Source organism: Dipteris shenzhenensis, chromosome 30 (genome assembly GCF_047967505.1).
Source record: "Dipteris shenzhenensis isolate YYH24624 ecotype China chromosome 30, Dip_SZ_1.0, whole genome shotgun sequence".
NCBI lineage: Eukaryota > Viridiplantae > Streptophyta > Polypodiopsida > Gleicheniales > Dipteridaceae > Dipteris > Dipteris shenzhenensis.
The window spans coordinates 16,437,489-16,457,943 of NC_141625.1; the positions used below are offsets into that span (position 1 = coordinate 16,437,489).

General features: G+C 44.1%; 1 protein-coding gene across 4 annotated transcripts in view; it reads right to left on the minus strand.

Annotated features, from left to right (window-relative positions):
• LOC147881770 (nudix hydrolase 26, chloroplastic-like) overlaps nucleotides 1-20,455 on the minus strand; it is a 97,424-nt gene that overhangs the window by 43,171 nt on the left and 33,798 nt on the right. For 3 of the 4 annotated variants that reach the window (XM_087401438.1, XM_087401439.1, XM_087401437.1), the window contains one exon: nucleotides 4,740-4,834. In XM_087401438.1, the coding sequence (XP_087257564.1) occupies nucleotides 4,740-4,834 (95 nt within the window). Of the gene's footprint in view, nucleotides 1-4,549; nucleotides 4,639-4,739; nucleotides 4,835-20,455 lie in introns of all 4 variants that reach the window. The other variant, XR_015543933.1, reaches the window with a different exon arrangement.

Genomic DNA, 20,455 nt, shown 5'->3' on the forward strand with positions numbered 1-20,455 from the left:
GTTTGTTGGGCATCTATATGCAGACTTGGGTCTGATTTCGCCTATTTGCGGCAGGTAGAACAGCCTGGAATAGTCGCGTAACTGTTCTAGGCCTGTGCGACTGGGATAGGAGCAACTTGGGCATGTATGAAGCTGTTACTGAGCGGCTGGGCGTGGCTTGTTTGTGGGTGAAACGAAGAAGAAACTAGTAACTTGCAAGTCAGTCCTACTCTTTTGGGGTAAAGAGAGGTTGCATGTGTGACATGCATTTAGTTTTCTGAGCTGCTTGCCTTGGAAAGTTACTTTAGCAGATGTGACGGATGAAAACCCCTCCTTTACACCTTGGATTGTGTGACAAGTAAGCTTCATGCAAGCATTGTGGGAGCATGCATGATTACTTGCCATGAAAACTATTGTGGGATTGTGTAACATGGAACAGCTAATAATCGTGTAATCGCAGCAAGACCTCCTTTAAACCTTTAAGGAGCTGTCTTTACTTATGCACCACAGATAGATGAAAGGTTTAGAGATAGAGAATCGACAAGCAATTGGGTCCCTATACCCACTGAGGGCCCCCTCCCTAGGGGAGAATATGCTTTAATCTTGAAGAACTAAAATACAATGAAAAACACTCTTCTAGAGAGCACGGAATGCCACTCTGAAGAGAACACCGTGCACACTAGAGCAGAACCAAAGACCTGAGAGGCAGCTCCAACCAATAACCAAGACCCCAACGCTGTCCACACCTTTCATGTAGAACACTCTGTGAAGAGGCTACTGCTGTCCACAGGCATGCAGTGTTATTGTGTGAATGAGAGAGATGAACTGAGAGGAATGTGGACTGAGAGAGCTGAGAGAAATGGCTGAGAAACTGAGTGAAAACTGAGAGATGAAAAGCTGAACTGTAAACTGAAATAGACTGCTGAAACAGACTGCTCAAACCTCAACCGTTTGCTGTGCAAACCCTGCTGTACGCAGCATGGAGTCTTGGCCTTCAATCACGATCTGGTATGGCAGCTGTACGGCTGTTGCTGGAGCAGGCAGAGGCACCGCACAAGGGCTGGAGCAAGGCAGGAGGGTTGCAGAACTGAATGCCCAAGTGAGGGTCCAAGCAGCTCCTTACATAGGGCTAAAACAGCAGACTGGTCTGCCTGACTGGCAGACCTGGTTGACTAACCATTGGTCGGGTCAACAGCCTGGTTGGGTTTAGTCCAATGGTCAAATGACCCGACCTGAACAGCATTTACTACTGGGCTGCTGGAAGACCTTCAAAAGGCAGCCAAAAGGCTGGCCTTTGTCCTAACCTAACTTCTAACTACCTAGACCTCTTCTCGAATGGGTACTAGAGGACTTTGACTTACCCCAGGGCTTGGAGACTGATGTAGCTTTTGCCTGACTTGTCCCCAGACTGGGACTCAATATGGGGCCACGACATATGACAAAAAGCCTACTAAAGGGTGCTATTGATATACAAGGTGCAATTAATGTCGAGACCAGTGTGCCACAATGCAACCCAGTGCAGGGGTGCATGTGACAGATTGCCAGGTGAGTATAAGTTGACAAGTGGCTACATACATGTGTGCATGTAGAAATGCTAGTGTGCAAGGACACCTATAAGTTCCATATGCTAAAAGTACATCCACTATAACTGAAGTACTTCATTTACCTTACGTTAACAGCCACTAAAAGTCCTAAAGGTACATCATAAACGTACTTTGTATGGAGAGAAAGCCTTGTAGAGTGCTCCAAAAGGCAAGAAAGACTTGTGGCCTGCGTGCCAAGTCCTTCACCACAGCCACCTCGCCTAGCATGCAGCCTATGCATGTACCCACTTCTCTCTCTCTACTCCACATTTTTGGACTGCCAATCAGCCTGCAATCCAGCCCATTCCAGCCACTTCTAAACTCACCTTTCTGCAGCTAGCGACTCTTTCTTGGATGCAACCGACTGCTCTCTTTATCCCAGCTGATCTACTACAGCTCTAGCTTGATGTAAGCTTTGCCAATCTCAAGCATTTACTGCTCTCTTTGCAAAGGGAATACGGCTCTGATTTCTGATCTATTTCAAGCTTTCCTTCTAGCATCGCTTCTCTGGCAAACACTCCAGCCTGTATTTCAACATGGAGCAAACTTCTGGTGAGGGAACTCCACAACCACAGGTCCTGGACCTTCTGCTCCACAGCAGGTACAGGTAGTCCAGGTACATGCCCAGGAGCTACAAAATTTGTTTACCAAAATGCAAAACATGCAGCAGCAACTGTTGATTTTACAACAAACTCAGGAAGCACAGAAGAAAGATAATGGCATGCCCTCCCTCTCCCCCAAGACGACTCCTGCCCTACAACCATGGTCGTCACGAAAGCCTTGTAGTTTTGGGAGAGCCTGCCATGCAAGAGCCTAGCCATTCGAGCTGAAACTTTCTTTTGACCAACTACGGAGAGTTGATCTCTTATCACCTTCATCTTGGTGACATGCTCTTGAACTAATTCGCTTTCATCCATATGCATGTTGTAGAGCTCTATTTCAAGATCAAGGATCCTCACATCATTGTTCACTTCATACATGTCTTTGACAATGGTTCATGCAACAGCATCATTGTTCACTTCATACATGTCTTTGACAATGGTTCATGCAACAAAAGAAGTATCGGTAGGGCCTTCGCATCATGAATTACCCAATATCTCACTGCTGCTACTGGATCTGTTGGTGTCACAAGCCCAGCCGCACTAGTGGTAGGATATGGCATCACCTCCACTCCAGTCAAGATCTCCCAAAATCCACCGCAAGGTGGCTCAGAACTTCCATCTTCCAAAGGGCATAACGCTTACCATCAAGCTTGTCTGCCTTGGGATTGGATATCGAACAGCCATTATAAGGATGTAAAAGGCTTAGGAGGGGAGATTGTCCTTTTCTGTACTAAACACAGAAATAAACTCTCTGATTAGTGCTACCCCTTCATGGTAAACTGCCCATTTCCCATCCTTTCGGGCAGCCCTGACTTTAGCTAATTCAGTTGCCTTAATCTTGAGTTGAGTTTGTGTAAGCTCCTCTGCTATCCATACTTTGGTGCCCTTCAGCTTGTAAGATTGTCGAAGAAGCTTGATCCGCATATCTTTTGACTTCAGTGTAAGGATTGCATGACCTCTATAGTGCAAAATAGAAGCTGGCCTAGAGTCGTCATCATCCTGCTCATCATCATTCACCCATTCGATGTTGGGCAAACTTGATTTGATCTTTGTCAATATTTCACTATATGTATCCTCCTGTTTGTACCAATCTTTTGGGAGCCTCCCTATTCTAATCTTCAGCGCATTATCACATCTAGCTTCGTGTTCTTTAATCTCTGCTTGGATATCAGACTTACTTGCTTTGTTGTCCACTTCCACAAACACTTCCTTTCTAGCAGTTTGTACTTCAGTGTGAACAAGATCTTTGACTACAGAGACTAGCTGCGGGGTAGGGGGGGAATCCTTACAAGATTTTACAGCCTCATCAATTACTGCCTGCTTACCAGAGGATCTATGAGGGCAAAGTATGTCACATAGGACAGATACGAAGTAATGGCACCTACCCCTTCTGACATGGAGGTGCGAACCGTTGTAGAGGCAGTGGGTAGTACCCACCACGAATGTCAGTAGGAAGGTTGTATATATAAGGTTCTAGAGTTCTAGGAGTTAGCGTCAGTCCTTCTACCAAGACAACGTGTCTGTAGAGTGCAGCCATGAGCCGTTTGTATTTGAATGCCATTTTGGCCACGTAACTCAGAAGAAGCTTCATTCCAATCATTGCAATCTTTCCACTCTGTCTCTCTTTCAGTTCATCGTTTTGCTCTACGCTGCACATTCCCCCTTGCCCCCACGCTACGCTTTCACTCACGACAATTTTGCCTTCGCTCTACAAGTGCGACACCCCTCTAGTCATCTAGAAAAGCCCCACACACCCGAACAAACAAAGGGCCATGGGGTGAGTTAAAGAACCAGCACGCAGCACAACGATTCGGCGTTAACACCACTGAAGCTCTAAGAGAGCACGCGTGCTGACACAGATTAAAGGTGCTAGGAGGAGGAAGACCATAGTTTTGAGTGGCCAGGGGTCCACATCCAGGCAAAACCTCATCTGCTAGACAGTGGCACACTAAGCACAATCAGGTTTTGTCCATTCGTTTGGAGCAATCTTTAATACATGATCTACTGTTCTACTTTACTGTTGCATTGTTCAAGAATCTCAGTCTGTGTTTGCAACTATCCGTAATCACTTGTGTACACATTAAGGAAAGGAGTGAGACTTGCAATAGCACTGTGATATATCTGGGTAATGTTTACACTCTTTCGCTGTGGGGAGTGTCGGCTATAGCAAGCACCCTCCACCTCTGTTTTTCTAACATTTGTCATATTTGTTTGTGGAATTTGGCCGTGTTGCGTTCACCATTGGATTGTAGGTAAGTATTCCTAGAAAATACATGATTTGCCTTAAACTTCCAATGACAAGCATTCCCTTTACAGGATTTCTACGGTTGTCTCTCTTTCATAAACCATGAAACAGATTGAAACTTAGTATACATCCAGAGATACCTGATAGTACACATGCACTCTCTCCATAATAATTTTTTGCCAGATTATTGTACTATTGCATCCAATAAGAGTAATTTGCAAAGCGTAGCCTGATGAGAGTATAAAATATCAGCTGGAAGATACCAATTTACGACCTTAGCATACTAACACACTTTTGTGAAGTTGTAGAATTTGTTAAGAGATCACCCACCATTTCTGAGCTTGACCTGCCCATTCTTTGCCCCATAACTGTGTTATCTTTTCCTTCACATCAGGAGGAAAATCATATGTCAACCACTCTGACACCTACAAACACAAATCGAAACTTCTTATCACACCAAAAAACACAACTTAGTCCTTTAAAGCATCGTGAATCTAGATGAACGTAAACCGCATCTTTTAGACGCACATAGCTTGTATTTAACTAATTTATCACAAAATATTAGATGTATAGCCAAGCAAGGAAACCAGGTTATTCCCCTACCTATGGTTAGCTATATCCACACTAAAGGTATACCTAGATGGATCCACGAACATTCCCAAACTCATCCTCTAAAAACACAACATAGCGCAGTTTCAATCTCATGATAGTCACTCATAAGATTGAAAACCATAACTCCATCACGCATAGCAGGGTCTAGCTACTATGACATCCCCACTGACGTCATCAGCACCCAACAGTGGGTGTAGACCATAGTATAAAAATATGCTCTCACACATACAAATCCACACACCCACACATACTTGAGCATCCATTTATACAAAGTCTTCGTACTGAAATTCTGTCGGCGCTCCGGAGGTGAAGGGCAAACTCAGCCATGACCAAAGCTAGCACTAAAGGAGAAAGCTAATCAAAAAGTAGTCCAAATAAAAAAGGTAGCTTATGGCATCATCATCTCCCTAAAGACCTTTGCCACTACCAATCTATCTAACATCATCCTGCATTCTTTCTTATGATAGAAAGTTTGAAGTAGAAATACAACTCAGCAGATCTGAGGGAGCATTAGGTAGCCTTGTGGACTGATTCACAAAGTTCGGCTCACTGCCTAAAAGAATCCATAAGCAGTCAATATTTGTGATGCTTAGAAGTCTTATAGAACCCTCTTTCCCTTGCTCCAAGATAGAGCACAAGGTGTATCTAATGTCTAGCCAAATGGCTACTACAATGGCTGTAGTGCGGGTTTACTAACCATGCATCAGCAGATATGCCAAGTAGTGATGGCTGGCTATGGTCTCCAAGATGCCATCCTCAAGCCCGCAAGGGTCTTCAATGGGGTATCGGGATAGCCAAAGAGAACTCTGATCTAGTCACTAGGCATCTTGAATCCAGCAAGCTATGTTGGAAAATAGAGGCCGAGATAGCTTGTTGTAGCCAGCACTCCCGCGATGTATGGAAACATAGCCCAAGAAACACCCAGTGCTTGATTCAAATCTCACTCCTTTCCTTTGTGCAAACAGATGTAGATAGAGATAGATACAGAAACAAATAATGAACCATGCATAGTAGAGTAGAAACAGTAGCTTGTATTGCCCTAAAGACGGACAAAACAAATAATGATATCATGCATTAACTTGCATTGGATGAAACCTGGTACAAAAGGTGTGCTCAATGGACCACCACGTAGCAGATAGGGTACTACCTAAAAGAGGAACCTTGGCACCTCAGAACTATCCTCTACCTCCTCGTGGCACATCCAAAAGTCTATTAGCCTGCGTGCTCCTAAGGAGCTTCCTTGGCTCCTTCGATGCCGCACAAATAGGTCTCCTTGTGGCTCTGGGTGCAGCCAATGGCGAGACACACTCACCCTCTTCTTCTTGACCTCCCTGCTACTCTGGTTGCAGCCCAAGTGTGAGGCACAAGGCAAGCCTCATTCTTGGCCTCTTTGCTGCTCTGGTATGCAGGCAAACATGAAGAAGGTGTCACCACCTGAGAGGTTTGAAAGAGGCGACCAAGGATCCTGAAAGCATTCCTCCAAATCACTCGTGCTGCCTAGCATGCTCAAAGACAAAGTTGGTGTCATCTTGTCTCATCAGCTCAACACCAAGGACCGATGGAGATCATCTGCTAGGGAACCTATCCTTGAAGGCTCCCATGAGAAGAAGTGTGATCCAAGAAGGCAAGCTAGAGGCATCTGCTAGTACATGTATGTAATCCAAGAAAGTGGTCTACTGTGACATTCCAAACTAGCTACTAGGATTACGTGGATGATCAAGGACACGTGAGGTATCCGCTTGGGTTCACAGACCAAAGGGACTAAGAAAGTGTGGAGAGATGCCATTGTCAAAGTGGGACATCAATTACGATTTCCATTTTGATAATGCTAGATATAGCCAAAGGTTGTGGTTATATATATGCTAATCTCACTCGTAGGGTGATGATTGTAGGCCATCCTCTGGTGGTTCTAGTGATGCCCTATAGGCCATGGTATGAGCCTTGTAGGCATAAATAAAGACACTTGTGTCTTTTAGGCCACATAGGACACTTAGTCCTATGTGACACCTAGGACACTTAGTCCTAGGTCTAGGTACTTGTACCTTGTACTCCTTTGTTTTTTACGTGACGGCTAAGGCGTTTATCATCGACTCTTTTGCTACCTGCACTCTCTCTCTCCTAAGAGATCCTACAGTGGTATCAGAGCTAAGTTCTACACTTGTCTTCTAGCTCTCCTTAGCCCCTTGAGCCCTCTATCGCTCATTGGAAGTCTGCTCCTTTGCTGGTCGTTCCTGCTCCAGCCTGTTCGAGACTCTCCAGCTGCTGTCCAAGGCTCCTAGAGTCTTTTCGCCGCCATTTTTTGTGCTGCAGATTCAAGCGCCCGGCTCCCCAGACCTACATTGCTCCCTGCGCCTCCCTTCCGTACAATCCGTACAACTGTACAGACGTTCGTACAGATACGTACGGATCTCGCATCAGATCCCGTACGTCTTCTACAAGTGCATGTGCCGTACATTGTACTTGTTCCGTACCTGTTTCGTACTGCACTCTGTACCTGCATTTCGTAAAACCACATACTTGTGCCGTACCTACGTTGTACTTGTGTCGTACTTCCGTACAATCGTACTTGCAGCTGTTCCGTACAAGATACCTGCTGTATTCCGTATGGGTATTTGCAGTGTTGGGGTTTTTGCAAGACATTGGCACATTTGGGGTTTTCAATACCTTTCATTTCCTCTAGTTGCAACTTCTTGCAAGAACACTAGAGTTTTGGGATTTGGTGTGCAATTCCTTGTTTGCTTGCAGTACATTGGGTGAAGTTGCAAGACATTGAGTCACATTTGCAGGACATTGGGTCAGTTTACAAGACATTGAGTCACATTTGTAGGACATTGGGTCAGTTTACAGGACATTGAGTCACATTTGTAGGACATTGAGTCAAATTCGCATACATAGGGTCACATTTGCAAAAATTTCAGCAAAATTTTGGGGCTTTTCTGCATTTGCCCTCTTTTTGGCCTATTTGCCCTCATTCAATTTGGAACTTTTGCCAGATTTGCTGTTTTTTGCAGTGAACATTGCCTGCCACAGTCACATTTGGGTCAACTCTGCATTTGCCCTTTGATTTGGGTCAGAAATTTGCAGATATTTGCTGTCATTTTTGGACAGCCAGCTTTTTGCAGTGATAGCCTTGAGGCTTTTGGGTTTTTAGGTCTTTTTTAGGGTATCACATTTGCTATGGCTGGGAACAATCGAGATTTATTTGGAGTTCTTCGTGAAGATGATAAGTTGGATGGCACCAACTATCCGATGTGGTCTTATCTCATGAAACATATTCTAGTTGCAAAGCATTTGTGGAATATTGTTTCTGGGGCTGATCTGAGGCCAGCCAATGCTACAGTGGTTGCCTCTACTGCTGGTCCCTCTGCAGGGGGTACTCCTCCTGATGCCTCTTCCTCTAGCACTCCTGCTGCTGCTCTTCCAACTCAAGAACAGTCAAGATGGGATGCAAGAGATGCAAATGCACATTCATGCAGTGTTGTATCATGCAAGAGAATCATTATTCCACACATCCGGTCTTGCAGGACAGCAAAGGATGCTTGGGATAAATTGGCTTCTCTCTATCAGATTCGCAATGAAGCTTGTGTTGCATATTTGAGAAGGCAGTTACAGGAAGTCAGTATGAATGAAGGTGACTCTATGGATGCATACCTGACAAAGGTCAAGGACCTCATGGAACAGCTTGCCAACATTGATGAGGTGGTGCCAAATTCACAGCTTGTCAGTACCACATTGAATGGACTGCCAGATACATATCAAGGGTTTGCTACAACCCTTCGATTAGTGGCCATGGGTAATCCAGACCACTATTCTTTTGATCAGCTAGTTACTTTGCTTTTGCAAGAAGAGCAAAGTAGAGCTAATAGACAAGCCATTATTCCTGATCATGCATTTGCTTCACAGCAGACAGGAAGAGGCAAGGCTTCCAAGCCTATGGGCAAGCCAAAATCTGCGCATAGCAGCTGCAATTCCTTCCATGCATCTAAAAATACAGCAGATAAGTCAAAGAAGAAAAGAAGCAACTATTGTCGCAAGCCTAGACATTACATTTCAAAATGCAGGAAGCACATTGCTTCGGAGAAAAAGAAAGCAGGATTGACAGTTAATGCCTCACATGCTATTGAATCCCATGAGCCAGAAGATGCTTCAGGTGCACATGCTCTTCAGGATGATTGGGCATGGGCTGTCCATTGCTCATTTGATCCCTCCAAAGCTGATGCATTATTTACTGCTAATGATGCTCAGTCCTAGTACTTCGATAGTGGTGCTTCCAAGCATGTCACATCTTGCAGACAGTTGTTTCATTCTTTAGCTGATGCACCTCGAGGGGGGACTGTCACATGTGCTAATAATGCTTCATATGCTGTAAAAGGAATTGGAGATGTGCAGCTCACATCCATTTCAAGCCATCCTGTCACTCTGACAAATGTTCTTTTTGTGCCTGGAATTGAAGTCAACTTGATTTCAATTTCAGCAATTGCCACTTCAAGTTTCACAGCTATTTTTTATGGCTACAGATGCCTAGTTTATGATCTTCATGATGACAATGCCATAGTTCTCACTCGCACTTTGCAAAAGGGGCTTTATCACCTTGATCACCACTCAGCTGCACTTTCTATTGAAGCATTTGCAATTTCAGATTCACATCTTGCAGAAACTCATCTTTGGCATGAGAGAATGGGTCATCTCAATTATAGAGCTCTTGCAAAGCTACATTCACAGCAGATGGCAAATGATGTACCTCAAACTCACACAGTTTCCAAACATGTGTGTGAGGATTGTCTTTTGGGTAAGATGCATCAATTTCCTTTTCAAAAGAATTGTCCAAAACTCTCACAAAGGAAATTACAGCTAGTGCACAGTGATGTATGTGGCCCAATGAGGACAAATGCCATTGGAGGGTACAAATATTTCATGACTCTCATTGATGATTTCACAAGATATTGCTGGATATATCCTTTAAAAGCCAAATCTGAAGTTTTCTCATGCTTTCAGAGGTGGCTGAATATGGTTGAGAATGAATCAGGATGCAAGCTTGTCACCCTCAACACAGATAGGGGGGGAGAGTATATGTCAAAGGGATTTGATGCCTTTCTGTCTTCACGGGGCATTATTCACTCACATACTACTCCTTACACTCCTCAACAGAATCCTGTTTCTGAAAGGAAAAATAGGTCCACAATGGAGATGGCCAGATGCATGCTTAAGGCCAAGTCTTTGCCCAATAAATTTTGGCTTGATGCAGTGATGTGTGCCAACTATGTGCTGAATAGATCACCTACACGGGCATTGCAGACTATTACACCTTATGAAGCATGGAAAGGCAAGAAGCCTTCACTTTCACACATGAGAGTTTTTGGGTCTCTTGCATATGTTCATGTACCATTCAGCTGAGACATAAGCTTGATGACAAGGCAATCAAATGCATATTTATTGGTTACAGCCAGGAGAGCAGAGGGTATCGGTTATACCAACCAAATACTGGGAAGATTATTGTCAGTTTGCCATCCTCAGAAGAGGACTTTGACCAGCAACACGAGCCTCCTGCAGGCCCTCCACCAAGCAATAATCAGCCACTACCTCATGCTGATTTGCAGGTTTCTCTTCTGGCACAAAATGATCCCACTATTCATGGTGCAGTCATTGACGAAAGAGCTGTCAATAGACAGCAAAGGCAAGTTTCCAGATGGCTTCTCGATACATTGAGGGACAGCAAACAAGATCAGCCTTTTGCTGCCCACACAAGATCAGGGAATAGACAGCATGGTCACTTTCTTGAGTTTGCACTCCTTGCTACAGCTTGCAATGAAGAGCCTCTATGCCATAAAGATGCTTTTGACAACAAAGAGTGGAGTGGATGGATGCAATGAGAGCTGAGTTACATTCCATTGCTAAAAATGGCACATGGGAATTAGTAGATCTCCCTCTAAGCAAGCATGCCATTGGAACCAGGTGGATCTACAAATTAAAAAGGAAATCTGATGGCAGCATAGATCGATACAAAGCCCGTCTTGTTGCAAAAGGGTATGCCCAACAACAAGGCATTGACTTTGAGGAGACATTTGCTCCCACATCCAGGATTACTACCATTAGATGTGTCATTGCCATTGCAGCCCATCATCATTGGCAAGTGCACCAACTTGACATCAAGACTGCTTTTCTTCATGGGGATCTGCAGGAAGAAGTCTATGTCACACAACCTCCTAGCTTTGAGGTTGTTAATTCTGAAAATAAGGTATGCCGGCTTAGAAAAGCCCTTTATGGTTTGAAGCAGGCACTCAGGGCATGGTATGCCAAAATTCATGCACACTTACTATCCCTTGGTTTTCAGAATAGTCCCTCAGAACCCACTCTTTATGTCCGCGGGAGTGGATCTGATTTTTTAGAGCTGATTTTATATGTGGATGATATGCTCATCACGGGCCCAGATACTCAGAAAATTGCAGCTTTCAAGGCTGATTTGTAGCAGATTTTTGACATGTCAGACATGGGACAGCTCCATTATTATTTGGGCATTCAGTTTGCTCATGTTGAGGAGGGTATCATGATGTCTCAGTCCAAGTATATTGGACAGCTCCTTGATCATTTTCAGTTTGAGGATTGCAAGCCAATCTCTACTCCAGTGGACCCTGGCTTCAAATTCTCAGCTCATGATGGGAGCCCACCATGTGATATCACTCTTTATCAGCAAGCTGTTGGATGCCTTATTTATTTATGTCACACCAGACCTGACTTGCAGTATGCAGTATCTCAGCTCAACGGATTCATGTACATGCCCAGTTCACAGCATTGGCAGGCAGTGAAGAGAGTCTTTAGATATCTCAGAGGCACTCAGGATTTAGCCCTCTTCTATGGTGATGGTTCACTTACCATGCATGCTTACACGGATAGTGACTGGGCAGGATGTTCCGACACCAGAGTGTCACATACTGGCAATTGTTTTTTGCTTGGCAATTCATGTATCTCTTGGCTCAGCGAAAAGCAACCAACAATTGCCACATCTAGCTGTGAGGCTGAGTACAGGGCAGCTTTCACCGCTATAGTAGAGTGTGTTTGGCTTCGACAGTTACTTATAGATCTTGGTATTCGCCAAAGATCCTCCACTATTGTCTACACTGACAGCCAGAGTGCTTTGGCCATTGCGCGTAACCCAGTGTTTCATGTGCGTACCAAGCATATTGAAGTTCACTATCATTATGTTCGGGAGCGGTTGTCAGCAGGAGACATAGAGTTGTCCTATCTTCCCACAGAGGACAACATAGCAGATATGTTTACAAAGGCACTTCCTCGTCCCAAGTTTGAAGTCTTTCGACAAGCTTTACACTTGGTTCCCTTTGTTACATGATCTGACATCCCTTGTACATTCATAGGTGGCTATATCCTTTTGGATGAACATGTGCCACCATGACCAAAAAATACCAGGTATTCTAAGACGTTTCCAGAGTACTTCAACCCATCCCATGGAGGGGGTTTTGTAGGCCATCCTCTGGTGGTTCTAGTGATGCCCTATAGGCCATGGTATGAGCCTTGTAGGCATAAATAAAGACACTTATAGTGTTAGTGTCTTTTAGGCCACATAGGACACTTAGTCCTATGTGACACCTAGGACACTTAGTCCTAGGTCTAGGTACTTGTACCTTGTACTCCTTTGTTTTTTATTATCCAACTTTGACGTGACGGCTAAGGCGTTTATCATCGACTCTTTCGCTACCTGCACTCTCTCTCTCCTAAGCGATCCTACAATGATCACCAACCATGGATGAGACTCTGTCAGGTTCATAGCTTGCATCATGTGAGGAACTCTTGGGGTGTGTTTTGGTAGTATGGGCTGCCAGGCCGTACCGCATGGTAGCTCTACACTCGGTGAGACCCTCTTGATATTTATGTCCTAAGGCAATGGCCAAAGTTATGGCCTAGCTTTGTACTTCGTTAGTGTTGCTGCAATGTCATTCCAGCTTGCTTCAGCTCCATTCTCTTGTATTCTCTCGCTTCCATTTCCAACATTTGGTATCAAAGCAGACTGTCCTTTGCTCCCAAATCACTCCCCATGCTTCCCCGCCCCCGGGCTTCAATCTATCACGAAGAACTTCGATTTCGTCACGAAAAGCCACTATGCTGTTGAAACCGGCCTCTAATCACTCAGAGGGCAGTGGAACTAAACCTTTAATCACTTCAGCACTTATTTACAGCTCACAAAGCATATATCACAACCATTAACCATTGCATAATCACCATTTGGCATTTACCCATTTGTTCACAAACAAAACCACTGAAAAAGGGATGGAGGCTAGAATGCCCCTGCTCAACAGACATAGACAAGTGCACCCGATTGGCCCCAAACACCGTGGCGCCCCTTTCCGTATTTCTTTATATTTCACAGTGAAATGATTACAAGTTGCATCTGGGAGACCTTCCCTGCAACTGAGCACACAGCCCCAATTCACTAAGCCTTCGCAAGGCTTTCAAGCATAGAACACCATCACATAGTGCACTTAACCCATAGGCTCAACCCAAAGGCATTCTCTTTTCCGAGTGCAATTCCATTGGCTGTCCAGATGCAATCACACTGCACCCCAGCTGCACTCTCTTTGAGTGGTTTCCAGATGGCATTCACAAAGCTTTTCAAAGCTCCAAAATAAAATCAGCAAAGTACCCAACCAAAGAATGACTCATGTAGCACTGCCTGGGCACCTGTGAGCCAAGAAAGAGGCAGCACACGAGGCCAACCAATAGCTTATGGCAAAAAGAAATTGCAGTAGCAAAATCACAACTCACCAAGCCCTGAAGACACAAACCAAGTCCTCAATCGCCAAGAGGACATAGTAGCCAATGCCCAATTGCATTCTCAGCCAAAGAGGAGTGCAAAGGCATGAAGAAAGAGCATTTACAAGAGCCGACCAGCAAGAATTCCACTGAAAAATGCGAAAAGAAGCACTTCTGCCGCGAGGAAGTGGGAGTTCTTGGGCTCAAAAGAAGCGTGCTTCAGAGAGGAATGCATTGAGAAGGTTTTGGAGAAGTTTCATCGCCGGAAAGTCCTCCAAAACTGAGAAAAACCAGTCCCACCGTGTCGGACCACTCGAAATTCAACAGAAAGCTGTAGCTTTGCAAGAGGAGAGGCCCAGGAGGCGGTACAAGAAAAAAGGTCCAGAAAAAGCCACTTTTGCAAATTCGACCAGCAAAAGAAGTGCTCAGCTCTACCCGTTCTACCAAACGCACGGAGGGAAAAGCATATCACTACGAAGGGGAGGCAGAGGGGAAGCCATCGGGCCAAACGGAAGTCGAGGAATCCAAACGGGTGAGGAGTTATGAAGAAAAACGGAATTCACCTGAAGGAGGCTGAAAAACCAGTCCAAAATCTCAACAAAGGGAGAAGATGAGAGAGAAAACCACACATGTGAAGTTTAGAAGGCCCAGGAAGGTCCAGGAATGGCAAAGGAGCATGTAGAAGGAACTAGAGCCACTTGGAACTCTAGGGGGGCCACTGAAGGTACATGGCCCTCTAGGGGGCCCATTAAAAATGCCACCATCATCATTTTCCAACAACCACTCTTTTAATTCCTTGGAATGCCTTTGGGCCTAGGGATTAATTACGCTTATGTGCTAGGCACCATGCCGCGTTTAATTACACATTATTAAGCCCACGCTTGGACTTTTAAAACCAAAGTTGTCACGGTCTTGTAGTACATTAAAGTACTTAGAATTTCACGCCCCCGTGACATACCCCTCTCTTGAAACAGCAAACCACAGTTTGCTGCCCCAAAACACAGGAGCGAGCATGAAATATAGCATAAAAGAGTATACAAGAAAGCCGCAACTATAGTATACAGAGACAGTGAAAATATGGCTAGGAGAGGCATGCATCCATCCATATATACTGCTCAAAATCTATGTGATCCTCGACGATCAATAGTCAAGATGCATCAATATCATGAAGTCTCACAGCAGAGATACTGTCAGCTCAGTATCTCGGATGAAACATACAGTGTCATTAAGCGACCTCATGAAATCACAGTGAGCCCGTCTGTACTGAGGGAGTGGAGGTGCTGCCCCCCTCTCGAACATCAGGTAATGCTCCAGACGCTCGCTCTGCTGAACTACCTGTAGGAGCCCGGACCGCAGTCGGCTCTAATTGGAAAGCATCAAGGTAAAGCTGCAATATCCCAGGTGAATCTGCCAGTTCACCTTCCTCCATCCATTTTGCATCAAGTGATGGGTAATTTTGAAATTTTACCAAGTAGCGTCGGATAACTTTACCCTTGAGCTTTCTATCTCTGTGTGCCAGAATCTGCTCTGGGACCAGAAGTTCATGCTGTTCTTCCACTTCAGGCTGCACCTCATGAGGTACATCCTCGGGAATATCTCCATGATATTGCTTTAATAAGCTCACATGAAAGGCATTATGTATCTTCCAATGCGGAGGCAACTTCAACCTGTAAGCTACCTCGTTTATCTTTTCAGAAACCTGGAAAGGACCATAGTAACGCATGTTCAGCTTTGTGTACAACCTTTCCTTGCCTTTCTTATTTTTCAGCCTTGCCTTTTGAAAACGCAGCAAAACCCAATCACCTTCTATGAATACCAATTCCCTGTGGTGCTTATCTGCTGCTCTTTTCTGCTTCTCTTGACTTCTTTGCAAGGCATATTTGATCTTCTTGTAAGCCTCTTCAAGGCTTTCCACAAAACGATCAGCTTCAAAGATTTTCTCTTTTGTATGCAAAATGGGAGGTATCTTCCTGGCACCTTCCACTATTTCAAAAGGTGCTTTACCTGTGGATGTGTGCACCGTATTATTGTAAGCATATTCCAGCAAAGGCAAATAATGCTCCCATTTGCTTTTGTGGTATGAGACATAGCATTTAAACATATCCAAGATGGTAGAGTTTTCCTGCTCCGATTGTCCATCAGACTGAGGGTGAAAAGATGACGAAAAATTCAGCGTAGTGCCCATATTTTCAAACAGTCCTCTCCAAAAGAGGCTGGTCATCCTCGGATCTCTATCACTGATTATGGATTCAGGCATCCCATGATACTTGAAGACATGCTGCAAAAACAATTTGGCCATTTGATCTGCTGTAATTTTCTTTCTTACTGGCACAAAGTGGGCTTGTTTGCTAAACCTACAAATTATTGTCCACAATCCATCATGTCCAGTAGGAGTACGTGGAAGATCAAACACAAGATCCATAGCTATGCTTTGCCATGGTCTATTCGGAATTGGCAAAGGGTGTAACAACCCAGGTGCCTTCTGCCTGACAAACTTTACTTTCTGACAAACCATGCATGTTCTCACATATTCTTCCACATCTTTCCTCAAAGATGGCCAATAAAAGTATTGCTCCACTGCTGTAATTGTTGCTGTAATTCCCCTATGTCCTGCATATGGAGGAGCATGACTTTCCATTATGACTTTCTGTCGCATCTGATCACTGACACAGAGTCGTCCATGCATCAAAATGAAACCCTCTTTCAACATATAGTGATCATGCCTTTGACCATCAGAAAGCTGTTCATAAATAGCTGAAAAATCAGCATCATTAACATACTGATCTTTCATCACATCTAACACATTGTTATAAGCAATGCTCACTGCTGAAACACTGGGTTTCTTGGAGACTGCTTCAGGCTGTGGTTTCCTGGAAAGTGCATCAGCCACGACATTTTTGTTACCCGGCACATGTACAATTTGAAAATGAAACATTGAGAGGAAGTTAGCCCATCTCATGTGCTTTTCAGATAATTTTCTATGCGTGAGAAAATATCTAAGTGACTGATGATCAGTTTGCACATAAAAATCAGCTCCAAGAAGGTAATGTTTCCATGTGGTCAAAGCATGTATCACTGCTAACATTTCCTTCTCGTATGTCTGCAAGTACAATTCAGCATCTTTGAGAACTCTACTCTCATATATGCAACCACTCTGCCATCCTCCATCAAAGTGCCTCCTATGCTGTTTCCACATGCATCACAAGTTACAGCGAAGGGTTTTGCAAGATCTGGCAAGATAATAACGGGTTCAGAACACAATTTTTGCTTCAGCTCTTCAAAAGCTGCATTTTCCTTTGGTCCCCACCAAAACGGTACAGCTTTCTTTTGTAAAGCATGCAAGGGAGAAGCAATTTCTGCAAAGTACTTTATAAACCTCCGATAGTATGAACACAACCCAAGAAAGCTTCTGACTTCATGCAGATTTTTCAAAATTGGCCAACTCCTTATGGCCTCAACTTTTGCAAGATCCATCTTGACTCCATCCTTTGACACTATATGACCGAGAAAATGAATCTCATGCATAAAGAACTCACTTTTCTTGGTGTTTATTAATAGCTTGTGTCTTTTCAACTCTTGAAACACAATAGTGAGGTGTTTCCTGTGCTCCTGCTCATTTTTAGAGAACACAATGATGTCATCGAAGAAAGTGCCCACAAACTTTCTGTGTGCTCTAAAAATTCTGTCCATCATTCTATTGAAAGTGGCAGGTACATTAGTCAAACCAAAAGGCATCACAAGGAACTCATATAAGCCAAATGAAGTGCGGAAGGCAGTCTTGTAGACATCTTCAGGCCGTATCCTTATCTGATGGTATCCACTTTTAAGGTCAATACGACTGAATATTGAGGAACCTTCCAACCGATCCAATATATCATCAATGCGTGGAATTGGAAAACCGTTCTTAATTGTGACTTTATTCAAAGCCCTATAATCAATACACATTCTCCAACTGCCATCCTTCTTTTGCACAAGCAACACAGGGGAACAGTAAGGAGATTTACTTGGCTGTATTAATTCCTTTTCCAAGAGTTCCTTCACTTGTGACATTATCTCTTCCTGTTGTGCCTTACTGACACGATAGGGAGGTATATTAGGCGGTGAGCTTCCTGGAATTATATCAATTTGATGATCCTCGGGCCTCTTGGGAGGTAATTCTTAAGGAAGTGCATCTGAGAAACAATCCTAAAAATCTGAAATAAAAGCAGCCCTTTCTCTATCTAAAGCAGAAAGAGTAGAGCCTTCCTGAACTGGTTGGCTGTCCTCTTTGACAAAAATCAAGTACGCTGAAATATGACGCTTTATTACATTGGAAATACAAGAAGCTGAAACTACAGGGATGGACTCCCCTTTCAACTTTACATCAAGTACATGATTTTTGCCTCTATGAGTTAAAGAAATCTTCTTGTTTCTCATCTGCACATCAGCCCCCACCCTGTACATCCAAGGCATCCCAAGCAAAGCATCACACTCTGGCAAAGGCATAATGTAGAAGTCCTCTGCATCCTGATATCCCTGGATATGCATCCTCAACTTGCCAATGATAGGAGTGACAGGTGTGTTGAGTTCAGGGTTGGCCATATCACACATGCCGGATGGCCCCATTTCCTCAGGCTTGATGCCAAGCCTTCCTGCCATATCAGGAGTTATGAAATTTGCCTTTGCCCCAGAATCAAAGAAAAACAAACGATTCTGATTTCTGATTTTTCCCCATGCTCTGCACATCTCGGTCTTTTTCATTTCCTCTTCATCATGTGCATGTGGCAAACTCCCAATCACATCTGGAAGAAGTCCTGCAGAAGGTTTAGGCTTTTTGCCCTTCCGATCAGCCTGTTTATCACCATTCTTATCATCATCTGACCTGTCTCTTTTCTTGAATGGGCAATCATAAGAGCGGTGTCCCTCTCCTTTGCATATAAAACATTTGTTTTGCTCCATGAGTGACTTTTTCTCTTCATCAGATAACTTGGTACGGGGCTGTTTATTAGGCTGTCCACGCCTTTGACCAGCTTTGAATTGGGCTTTTCCTCCCTTTTGAAACGGTCGTTTGCCATAATTTTTATTTTCAGATTTGATGTCCTTATCCTGGTGTTTGGCAGCCCGTTTGTTGTCTTCTTTCTTGCTGTCCATAAAGCCCAAATTCTTCTCCTGCATCCATGCATATGCTGTCCTTGCATTCTCAATTAATTGAGTCATAGAACCCACCTTGGTTTTGATGCAATAATCACGTAGCTCACTAGGCAATCCACAACAGTACCTCTCTATTTGCTCTTTCAAAGAAACATGCCTGTAAGAGCTCAATGGCAGCAAAACATCCCAAAACCTCTGGGTGTAATCATCAAGATTCTTGCAAAGTTTGTATGACAAGTCATGCCAGTGTGAAAGTACTTCAACTTCAAAAGTTGGAGTAAGCCAAGTAGAAGAGAACACTTGCTTAAATTCCAGCCAAGTAGTAGGTGCATCTCCATGAAGCATAAGGTTGGTGTACCACTTAAGTGCATTGCCTTTCAAAAATGTGGCAACCTTCCTCATCTTGGATGCTTCTGTAAACAAACCCCCAAGAAATGCAGCATCAAACTGTTGAAGGAATGTGAGGGCTTTGTACCTGTCCTGTACTCCATTTTATGTATCAAACTTGACATGAGAACCACCATCCTTAAATTCTTTATACACATTTGATATTGGCTGTCCCAAAGATGGCTGTATATTTGCAGCATTCCCTTCACTAGGGAGAGCCATGCTTGGCTGAACATTAGGCATGGGAGCATATGCTGTGGCTTGCATGCCTGGCTGCATTCCCACATTGTCATACATGGCTTGTTTTCTATGCCCAATTGGCGGTGAAATCAACATAGCATCAAAGATAGAATCTGTACCAAAATATTCAGGTTGCTACCTCAAATATGGCTGAGGTGGTTGAGCCACATTTATGGACTGCACATTATTATTTTGAGGAGTAGAAATACCCAAACCAAGGCCTTGTGCTGGCTGCTCATACTGTTGCACTGGATGTACTTTTTGTACCTCTTTCTCAAGTGCTCTTTTGGGAGATTCCTCTCTCTTGGAAGTCACTTTCTGAGTCATTTTTGATGGCTGTCCCTCATGGGAAACTGATGCATGAGTGTGCGGTCCGCCATGAGAAGCTGATGCATGTGTGTACTCACTCTTTCCGTTCTTGTGCTTTCTTGATTTCTTCTTCTTCTTGGCATTTGTTTGCACAATCTGAGCCAAATTTTGAGCCAGCTGAGTCAAAGCAGTCACTGCACTTGCAAGCTGTGCATTCAACATAGTAGCATCATCTGACTCACTGCTAGAACTAGTATCACCGTTGAGCTCAGTTGTAGCTTCATGTGTGGCCTGCTCAAAAGGCATTTGTTGTGCTCCCTGCAGCTGTACACTAGCTGGATCATTAAGGCTTTCCTGCCTTCTCCTTTGAGGAGTTGTGGAGCTCTCTTGCTCATGGGTACTCACCATGTTTATGGTTGTAATATTCAGCTGTCAGAAAGTACAGCAAAGATATCCTTCCACCAAACTACCGAGGCCCACCTCTTGAGAAAGAGTGTGTGGTGTCCCGGCAACGGAACCAATGAAACCGGCCTCTAATCACTCAGAGGGCAGTGGAACTAAACCTTTAATCACTTCAGCACTTATTTACAGCTCACAAAGCGTAT